The sequence below is a fragment of the Tauraco erythrolophus genome, chromosome 1 (assembly GCF_009769465.1).
Source record: "Tauraco erythrolophus isolate bTauEry1 chromosome 1, bTauEry1.pri, whole genome shotgun sequence".
Lineage (NCBI taxonomy): Eukaryota > Metazoa > Chordata > Aves > Musophagiformes > Musophagidae > Tauraco > Tauraco erythrolophus.
The window spans coordinates 133893734-133904567 of record NC_141465.1 but is presented as its reverse complement, the minus strand read 5'-3'; the positions used below and the strand labels follow the sequence as shown (position 1 = coordinate 133904567).

Below are 10834 nucleotides of genomic sequence, written 5' to 3'. Positions count from 1 at the left end.
TGCTGGCTCCTTTGGTAGACATCCATCTCATTAATCCCTCACCTGGCTTTTTATCCATGAGACTCAACCTCTTCCTTACTTCACCTGCACAGCTACAAGAATTAGACACCTTATTGTTTCAGGGCTTTGTGATATAGCTTAAGCCTACAAAATTATCTGCCCTTTGGGCGAGGGTTGCCCCACTGTTGTCACTGCAGTTCACTGATGAGCAGAAGTGGCTCAGTTTGAGCATGTCCCATCAAGGGGACCTATAAAATCTTTGTTCTTCTAGATAACTTTCCACCAAGAATATGTCCTCTGTATCATAGAGAAATGGATTCAGAACCCTGTGGAATCAAGGCATGAGTAGAGTTTTGCATTGAAATAGAACGCTCTTTTTAGAGGCTTTTAGAGGCTAGATTTAGAAACTTAGAAGGCTTCAGGGAGATCTTATAGCAGTCTTCCACTGCCTAAAGGGGACCTACAAGAAAGCTGGAGAGGCACTTCTTACAAGGGCATGTAGTGATAGGACAAGGGGCAATGGCTTTAGACGGAAAGAGGGGAGATTTCAATTAGATATAAGGAAGAAATTTTTTACAAGGAGAGTGGTGAGGCACTGGAACAGGTTGCCCAGAGAAGTTGTGGCTGCCCCATCCCTGGAAGTGTTCAAGGCCAGGTTGGATGAGGCTTTGAGCAACCTGGTCTAGTAGAAGATGTCCCTGCCCATGGCTGGGGGGTTAGAACGAGATGATCTTTAAGGTCTTTTCCAACCTGAACCATTCTATGATTCTCTGAAAATAGTGATAGATGAGAATGGCATGGAAAGCTTAGCAGCTGCACTGCTATCTAGTCATGCATTGCTCTAGTGTAGAAATGGTACCAAGTGAGATTCAAAATTTCCATGGAAGAGGCTGGGACCCAGCTAGAGTGGCCTTAAATTCTCTAAATGAGCAGAAAATCCTTTCCTAGATGAAAACGAGAAATCTCAACTATATCTAAGATAGGACAAGCAAAAGTAAATCTGGAGTGACTGTAAAATGCCTTGTGCTCTTCTGGTTACCCCAGGAGTCCTGATTAGCCCTTACAAGAACAGTCCTCCCTACATAGAAGAAGAGATTGCAGAATTGGGTCTGTAGAGCAGTCAGTGTGACCTCATTATCTCCACGGTCCTCATGTTCAGCACATTTTCGTCCATAGCCCAGGCGCTCCTCTCATCTATAGGCACAGAGACTGTGCTGCTCAGAACACCTTCCACTCAATTATTTAAAATTCAGTTGCTATGGATCTACTCAAGGCGATCAGTTTAAAGAAAATGCAGATGGCCTCTGGTTTTGAGTTCCCGCCGCGCTTTGGTTAATTTGGTATGTGAAGGTATTAGGTTAATTAAATGCCATGTGTTGCACGGGGACTCGGCTGCATTTGTGGATTAATAAGTACCCGAGTGTGTTCTGTGCTGAAAGTCCTCAAGCTGGCAGATGGTTATTTCACTAAGAAAGGAAGGTAACGGAGAGAAGACACAGAGAAATGAAGAAGTTTCCTGTTAATCCTGCAGTCGTTTTTCCAGAACGGGTGGTTGCAGTGTCCTTCAGGTCTCTGCCCAAGTATCACCCCTTACTGGAGAGACTTGAAGAGTTCAAGTGAAGAGAAGCAAAGTTGTTGAGTTCTCCTTGAGGCTGCTGCAGCACCAGTTCTATGGGGCACACGTGCTAGCTGGCCAGTGGAGGACCATGGCTGGGGCATGGAAATTTTTCTGCTAGGAGAAGATCTTTACCAAGAGTCATATTGTGAATCTGGTCAGAGGGTGTCCTGCAAGGAGTAGGCATGGTCACACTGGAGGTCTGAAGCAAACCGGCCACAGTTTTCTGGCATTCATGGTGGAATACATGTTCAAAGCAGAGAGAGGGGCAAATACCAATACTGCAAGGTTTTGGAGATGTTGAAGAGGAAGAAAGTTGTTTTCATGCAGCCATGCCCTGAGGTGGTGGAAGATCAGGAGAGAGACCAGGGCAAATGGACGCTACTCCGCAACGTCAACCAGGCCCTGAAGCCCACAACCATTCTAGCGGTAAGACAGGGGGTCCCAAGCTCTGAGCATGGCTGGCAGCTTTCAGCCTACTTTGAAATCGGTGTCTCTGTTTGATGGGATCCTCATACTGCTCGTGCCAGCTTCTCCCACCTTCCTTCTGAGTCTTTGTTCCCCCCAAGCACTGCAGCTCCCCGGTGGTGCAGCCTTCTTGCTCTTTGCATTTGAAAGCTCCTACTAAAGACCCTCTACATGAATTGTGTTGATCTGTGTGTGCACCCATCGTGGTGTTTCCTCCTCTTGCACCGCTGTTTAGTTGTCACTGCCCATAGCTTGTGAAGTCCCAAGAATCTGCCCCAGAGAGTTTGGAAGGACACTAGCACCTCTCAGCTGAGTTGAGGAGGAAGAGTTGGACCGTGTTGATGCTGTAAAATGACTGGTGGTATTCTCACTTCTCCAGTACTCTGTCGTGTGTGTTGGAAAATACACTGCATCAGTCCAAGCATGAGGTGGGTTATGCAACTTATAAGCCAGTCTGCCCAAGCTGGTAAATGCATGAATCACCCCGATTTGCCCTGAAATCTCCAATATATCTGCCGTTTTATGGGCTGATCCAAAGGTGATTGCATCAGCGGAAAGAGTGTAACGAACTTCCATGGGGTTTATATCAAATTCATTAAAGTCAGGGAAGGAAATAGGTCAGCACTCTTAGTAAGTGATGTTATTTTTTAACCCCCCAGACCTTTCTGAGCTTACCAGCTTAGCCCATCCCATAAGACTTGCTTTTTTTTTCACCAGTATTAAGAACTGCATTTCTTTAATGTGTTTAGAAAGAGCATTTTGAGGGGACGAGCACTCCGTGCATTAGGCAGGCAAAGTGCAGGAGTTGTCTTAGTGGTGGGAGAGCATCAATTTACCTTGGGAAGAGCAGACTGCCTTTTTATCTCAGCTGTGTGGTAACAGAACATACGAAACAGGCTGCTTTTACAGCCATTCAGAATTAGAGATTTTAAAAATAACAGCGTTTCAATTCTTGTTTTGTTGATTGAGAGCAAGTTTTACGCAGCTGCTGAGGTGTCAGAAGGGCTTTCTGCAGAGCAGGGACTGAGCAACCTGGCTCTTCTCTTGCTGACACCTTGATCAAGTTACCCACCCCGTGCATGAATTTGCTCAGCTCTGCAGGGAGGATAACAGTGTTGAACACCTGAAATGCTTTGAGTGTCTTGGATCAAAGGAACTGAGGAATAAATATTAATATAAGTGGATCTGTAGTGCATCTGTGTATGACTTACTGCATTCATTAGGTTTTTGGGTTGTTCTTTTCTTGCTTTTTAACTGAGTTATGGGATGTGAGAGTAAGACAGTTAATGAGAAAAAGATCTGAATATTATATTTTTTATGAGCTGTGTAAAGATACTTCTAAGAGTGCTGTAGCACAACCCTCTGAGGAAAAAACAAAACAAAACAAAACAAAGGGCTGGATCCTCAGCTCCATGTAAGCAGGATGACTACAAGAAAGCTGGAGAGGGACTTTTTACAAGGGTGGTGAAACACTGGAACAGATTGCCCAGAGGAGTTGTGGATGACCCATCCCTGGAGATGTTCAAGGCCAGGTTGGATGAGGCTTTGAGCAACCTGGTGTAGTCAACCCAAACCTATAAATACTCTGTCCACAGAAATGGTCGATAGTGGATGCTCAGGAAATGGTTATATCAGAGCACATGCAAAATGATCACTCCCATTTTTCACTTTCCCTTCTCCCAGCAGTATTTCAGGACTTCAAAAGGTAGATATTACATTTGCATCATGCTTAATAGGTACCAGTGGAGCTGGCCCCAGGAATGTGGCATTAGGTGGGGTTAAAAGTTCACAATATTAAACTCAAATGCATGAAAAAGTACATGTGCTTGCTTGATGAAAACATGCCTGAAAATACTTTAACTGGGCAGCTCCCACCTATCTCTTCAACTTGAGGTTAAGGGTGGGAAATAAGTCTGACATTTCAAAAAGTGTGGGTCCTGCTTGGAAGTTTGGTTTTGGGTTATTTTGGGGTTTGCTTTTGTATCGGGGAAAATAGCTTCTTTAAAAGCCTTTTTGCCTTTTCGAGTAATTTAATATCCACAGAGCTGATAAGCAGATAGTCCCTGCCCAGCAGGACTGAGAGGTCTGTAGGATCACCAGTGTCATGGAGCGAGTGGATAGGGGTCAACTGCTTGCTGTGTCTTCCAAAACGAAAACAAAGAGGGCTCAAATGAAAGAGGTGACACAGCTGAAGCGTGCAGAAGGACGCAGCTTTCCACACGGTTTGTAGCTAAACTCTTCCTTTGAGATTATGGATGCTGAAACTTTGCACAGCTTCGGGGTGCAACTGAGAAGGCTCACAGTAGATAAAATCGACTGAGAAGTATTAAATGCAAAGAATCCACCTACAGATCATTGTAGCTGGGAGATCTCCAGAAGAAGTATATATATCTACCTCTCTGGTAGGTTCTTAACCCTTCTTTAGTCATCCTCTTTTCACCAATCTCCAAGATAGGAGAATGTATATTTGATAGTGGTTATCTGCAAAGAAAAAATGTACCACAAGCCTCCAGACAAGGCTTTCCAGAGCTTGAAACGATCTCCTAAGTGTGACTTTTTAGGCTTTTACATTGCATAGAGGAAAGATCTACCTCGGTGGATCTTTCTGTGTGTATCTCTGCTCTGTAACCTGCTTGCTGGATGCAGTCTGTGACAAACAACCACTCACAAGCTCATGGAATGGAGAGATAGTGCAGTGGGTGTATCCTGTGTGGAGCATGTCCTACTGCTATTACCTTGCAGGGGATTTCCTGAGCATCGGTGAAAAAGGGGTGGTTTGTGGTTTGCAAAGGAGATCGTTTGACTTGAACCAACGATTTGGGTGCAAAATATCAGCAACTTGTATCCCAAGTGACGATGAACTTTCTGCAGCCCCAAGTGTAAATGCCTTCTCTTTGATTCCAGGGGGATTATGTGTGGATGGACCTCAAAACCGGACGGGAATTCGACGTCCCCATTGGAGCGGTGGTTAAACTGTGTGACTCTGGACAGATCCAGGTTGTGGATGATGAAGGCAATGTACGTACAAAAGGTTGTGATGATCCTTCTTCAGCTCTATGGGCCTGGTTAGGCCAAGGGTCGTAGGATCATGACTGACTTTGTCACAGGCTTCTTATATGTCCTTGGGAATCAACTGTGCCACAGTTTTCTATTTGTAAGGACAAGATAATATTGTGTCCCCACTTTTGTGGCAGTACTGGGAGTGAAAGGGTGAGAAGCTTCTTGAGCACAATGATAACACATCTCCTACCAATACAAAATGTGCCCAAACACTGGTTCTCCTTCAATTTCCCACCTCTACTTCTGTGCAGTGGTGGCTATTTTAGAGGAACATCTATTATCGCAAGCAGAGGGTGGCCAGAGGAGGTTCTCTGTCCTTTTCAAATATTTTTTCCTTCAAGGATTGAAGAAAGAGATTTGGTTCAGCAGGGTCCTTGTATCCAATTTGTAGTGGCTTTTGAAGCCCTTTAGAAGTGATCAGTCTGGATGACACTTTACCAATAAAAGTGTGATTTTGCCACCCCTATGCATCCTTCTCTTCTCTTCTATCTTTTCTGTGATCACCAGTATTTTGTGGCAGAGGATTAACTAGCAATGTGAAAATGTAGTTGTGTGAAGGGAAGAACAAATCTGCTCTCTGTTCAAAACACTCTTGATGTGCTGGATGTCCATGCTGTCATGGATGATGCTTCTGCCAGGATGGCTTGTGTCTCCTGTCTCTTCCTGCTCCAGTAAACCAGATGTTTTCCTTCTTCAGCTAGGAATCTTCCAAATTAGTCACTGCCATGTCCCAGGAATAGAAGCTGTGGTCTGTGTGCTAATGCCCTCTCATGTATGTTCTTCCATCTGGTCCTTCTGTCTGGGGAGGGCTTTTTCTGTCTCTTATCCCAGTGGTATCTCATTTGACTTATCTTTCTCTGTCCTCACTTTCTTTCCAGGAGCACTGGATTTCCCCACAGAATGCCAGCCACATCAAACCCATGCATCCTACCTCCATCCATGGAGTGGAGGACATGATCCGTTTAGGGGACCTGAACGAGGCGGGAATCCTCAGGAACCTGCTGATCCGCTATCGGGAGCACCTCATCTATGTGAGTGTCCTCCCCACCTCCAACTCCACCTCCACTGCACCCCCTGCTCTCCTTAGTTCTAGGGAACCCACATGGGGGAAACTCTGATTGAGCTGAGCATCTGGGTTTCTACCTTCACCTGCAGCCAGGTGGTAGAGGGCTTTTGCACTGTAGAGGACACACCACAGAGTTTATGGATGCCCCAGTGCAAGACTTAATGAGTTAGGTAGTAAGTACAGTTCGTGAGTAGCCCCTATAGAAGTTTTGGGGATGTGCATTAACTTTCTGCACACACAATAACCAGCCCAACCCAGGGCATGTGCATACTGTAGTAATCCTAAAGCAAAAGCCTTTGGCAACTGCGTGCTGGATGTGGCCCTTCTACCTTCTCCATCTGAACCATCAACTCATTCAACCCAGGTGGGTAAAGACAGCAATTGCTGGAGGTGCAAAGGGTGGAAGAAGGATGAGGAGGTGCATGCATGAAATAACCAAGAACAGTGACGTGAGCAACTCCCAGAACAGCTCTAAAGTATCTCTTCCATTTGTGTTTATGACTCATTAGCTCTGGGTTGCCCAAGATCCTGACAGCTGATGTCTGGGGACCGCAGTGTCCTTCCCTAGGTCAGCTCAGTCATGTCAGTGGATTCAGTGCAGCCTTGCCAACCCAACCAGACATTCAGAAATCGAGGGTTTTACAGGGAGCCAGCCAGAACTGCATCTCTTTCCTGCAATAACATCACAAAGGCCACCTCCCCAGCAGGACAAGAGTCAGCATTCAAGTCTCTGTTTTGTTTTTATCAGCATGCTGTATGCTGTGAGTCTGGTGCACGTTGTTGGGGCAGAAGTGTGGCGTGTGTGTGTGTTTGCCACTAGCTAATGCACCCAAACAGCTTATGCAAATGTGGAAAGTTTGGTATTGCTCTCAAATCCTACAGCTTTCAGGTACTCAGGTCAGTGTCTGCTGTGCCTTTGAAGGCCTTTTCAAAGCCACTTGGGAATCTGATTTTTAAAAGGTTCTAGAGACTACTAGATTTTCAGGCCAGAGGGTATTAGAGTACAGCCTGATTTCCCAGATAGCATAAGCTAGCAGACCATGTCCAGGATTGTATCTATCAAGTCTGCTTGTTCTGCTTGATGTCCAGTGCCTTTTGAAAAGGTGGGTTCAGATTAGAGCTGGGTAATGATGGAGAGCACACCACTCTGTTACACAGGCTGTTTATACAGCCCCCTGCCCCCAACTCTGGAAGATATCCATCTCTTCTTTCAGAGGGGGATTTCAATCCTAGACGAAAGGGATATGGCTGCTGAAAAGGCAGCCTCTAATTCCTCAAAGCTTGGAGGAGAACAGAGACCCCTGATTCATCTCTCACTGAGGCACCTTATTTGTGGCGCATAATGCCTAGGTCCCCTGTGTTGTCAGTTTGGAGAAAAATCAATGACCATAAAATGGTTCAGGTGTTGGATGAACCGAGTTGCTCCCTGGAGCTGTCTTTAGGGAACCTCAGCTGTTTATAAACTAGCAAAAATTAGAAAGGCTGAATTCGTACCTGAGGTGGTGTCTCCCTGCGCGCTAAGCACCTATAGCAGTCCCCACAATAGTGCCAACAGAGCCAAAACTGACTTCTAGCTGTGCAAAAATAGGTGCCTGTCAGAGGACATGATTGCTTTAGAGCTGGCTGCAGCTTGACTATTGTAGAAGAGTTTATACTGGAAGGGAAGTTTGTTTGGGAGGTCTACAGCCTCCTCCTCCTCAGAGCATGTCCATCTTCAAAGTAAGATGTAGTGCTCATGTGAGTAACTAAATTCAAGCAACCTGAATGCAACCCAAGAATTACAGGTAGCCAATAATTTGTAGCTGATTGGGTCATTTCAGGAACATTTATCCATTGAGCAACTCCCATTTTTCTTCTGTTTGTGGGCACCCTGCAGTGGTACTGAGTGGGTTCCTGCAGCTCTCCCTTGCTCTCTGAGAAAGTTGGTATCATGTTTTTTCAGTGATGTCCACGTGTCTCTCCCAGGGTTCCTACGTCATGAGGCAAATGCCTGTTGCCTCACTAAGTGAACAAGGGTCCTCAGATAGGATTCCATGTGTGCAACATCAGATTGCCTTTGAATAAAACCAGCCACTTCAGTAAAGCTCTGCCTCTGGGTTCCCTCACCGAGCTATTCACAGGCATCGCTGGGCAGAGAATGGATTGAGAGCAGCCCTGAGGAGAAGGACTTGGGAGTGCTGATCGATGAGCTGGCACCGTGCGCTGGCAGCCAAGAAAGCCAACCGTGTCCTGGGCTGCATCCAAAGCAGCGCGGGCAGCAGGGCGAGGGAGGGGATTCTGCCCCTCTACTCAACTCTTGTGAGACCCCCCTGCAGTGCTGCGTTCAGCTCTGGGGTCCCCAACACAAGAAGGACATGGAGCTGCTGGAGCGGGTCCAGAGGAGGCTACAAAAATGATCCGAGGGCTGAGAGAGTTGGGGCTGTTCAGCCTGGAGAAGAGAAGGCTCCGGAGTGATCTTATAGCAGCTTTCCAGTACCTAAAGGGGGCTACAGGAAAGCTGGAGAGGGACTTTTTACAAGGGTGTGTGGTGACAGGACAAGAGACAGTGGCTTTAAACTGAAAGAGGGGAGATTTAGATGAGATATAAGGAAAAAATTTTTTACATTGAGGGTGGTGAGGCAGTGGAACAGGTTGCCCAGATAAGCTGTGGCTGCCCCATCCCTGGAAGTGTTCAAGGCCAGGTTGGATGAGGCTTTGGGCAACCTGGTGTAGTGGAGGGTGTCCCTGCCCATGGCAGGGGGGTTGGAACTAGGTGATCTTTGAGGTCCCTTCCAACCCAAACCATTCTGTGATTCTATGATCCAGGGAGATTACGAACACACACGAGCAGTGGGCAGAGAGTTGTTTGACAGCATCACACTAATAAGGGCAAATGCAAAAGAGCAGCTGCTAACCTGGAGGTGAGTGTGGCCTAATCCACGACAGGGAGGAAGTGACTCAGTAATGTGTGGTTTCTCGACAAGTTCTGCATGTTTCGTGATGACAGTGTCATGTGTCCTACAGAGCTACTGCATAAGGTATGGCCACATCGCACAAAGGGATTTGTATCTCAGAGCTTCTGGGTTACTGTGCCTTGATTTCTCCACACCACTAATGGCTTTGGAGCACCATCCCACGATCTTAGGCATAACACAGCAATTAGTGCAATCTCAAAATTAGAATGACACTCTCAAAATGACACAACGAGCATAGCTTGATAGAGAGGTATGTAAACCCACCCTGTCTACACGTGTGCTGTTGGAGGCTCAGGAACTCAACTTTCAATCTCATCTTTTAAGAGTGGTGGTACTAGCAGGAGTAGATTTGTGCAAATGTGGTAAATATTTGTGGTAATTTTGCAAAGCCAAAGTACCATATGGATGCCATGTGGGTAGGGGATACCGAGTCCTCTGAGAGCATTGTGTTAAAGATGGTGAAGCTCAGTGTGACTTTACCTTCAATTCTTGAAAGAATTTCTGAGCCTGCTGAGTAAAGGGTGACTTTTCCAATGGGACTTCAGTCCTTCTTGTTTTCTCATCTCCTTGGCTTTGCGGAGGGTGTTATTCTGCTCTAATAAAATATAATTTTCCTTTTTCTCCTCCCTCACATTTTACTCGTAAGACAAACTGCGGCGGGAGGGTAAGTATGACTCTAACACTCTCATTTGCCATCACTGTCACCCCTTCCACCAGATCACTTGTTTCTGTTCACCATTGCGGCGTTCTCATTTACTTTGCACCACCATTGCTGCTGCTTCACAAATGCGTTGAGAGCATCGTCCTCTTTGCTGCAGAGCTTGACCCTCATGGTGAAGTTGCCAGAGCTGGAATGTCCTCAACCTGTGAATATGGTTAAAGCTGTAAGTGCTTCTCAGCAATGACCTCAACTTGAAGGAAAGGAACTTCTGCAGCAAAATGGGAAAAACTTCAACAAGGGCTTGTTGCCCATGATTTGGCTGGCATGCATTAGGAGAAACTATACTGAATAGCAAGAGCGTCTGGTGGGGAGTTTGGACTCCTGAGTAAGGTTAAATCTCTATCTGGAGAAAAGCATTGCCTACTTCTGCTCTCTAAGGGTTGCCAATGTGAAGTAATGTTTGGTAGAGCTTTAACCCTGCAAAAATCCAGATGAAGTCAGCCATGGTGTGCTGAGTAGGGAGGGAAGCAGGCTCGGAAAGGATTTGTTTGGGGCTAATTAAATTTGGGGCTAATTAAAATGTAGGTCATGCAAGCACTAATGAATTTGCACTGAGATGCGGTTCCTGTGGTCAGCTACGACAGAGTCCCTGCCTGTTGGTAAAGCTTTATTTTCCCAAGACAGGAGGGCTTTGCCTTCACCCAGCTCTAGGAACCAGAGAGATATTTCCTTGGAGGTGCTCTTTGGCCCCTCATCAGCAAAGTGGACAAAGTTTTGCATGCCGTCAGCTGTGAGAATTGGGCAAATTGTGAGTATTTATCAACTAGGAATGACCTACAAAACCAAACAATAGTACAAGAGTTCATGCTGACGAAGTATTTTGTGGATCACAAGGGTAGGGTCAGAGAGAGCATCCAGAAAGCATTCCTGCTACTAATGGTTAACTCCTTTAAAAGTCTTGCTGGCTGCATTTGGGGCAGGTCAGACCAGCGTGGCTGAAATGCAGGGAT

At 46.1% G+C, this 10834-nt stretch overlaps 1 protein-coding gene across 3 annotated transcripts in view; it reads left to right on the top strand.

Annotated features, from left to right (window-relative positions):
• Window positions 1–1912: 1912 nt before the first annotated feature.
• Window positions 1913–10834, top strand: part of MYO7A (myosin VIIA) — a 67155-nt gene continuing 58233 nt past the window's right edge. For 2 of the 3 annotated variants that reach the window (XM_086614986.1, XM_086614979.1), the window contains exons 1-2: window positions 4991–5101; window positions 6022–6174. In XM_086614986.1, coding sequence (XP_086471112.1) covers window positions 5003–5101; window positions 6022–6174 — 252 coding nt within the window. In that variant the 5' untranslated portion in view covers window positions 4991–5002. Of the gene's footprint in view, window positions 2045–4987; window positions 5102–6021; window positions 6175–9809; window positions 9828–10834 lie in introns of those variants that run through there. The other variant, XM_086614971.1, reaches the window with a different exon arrangement.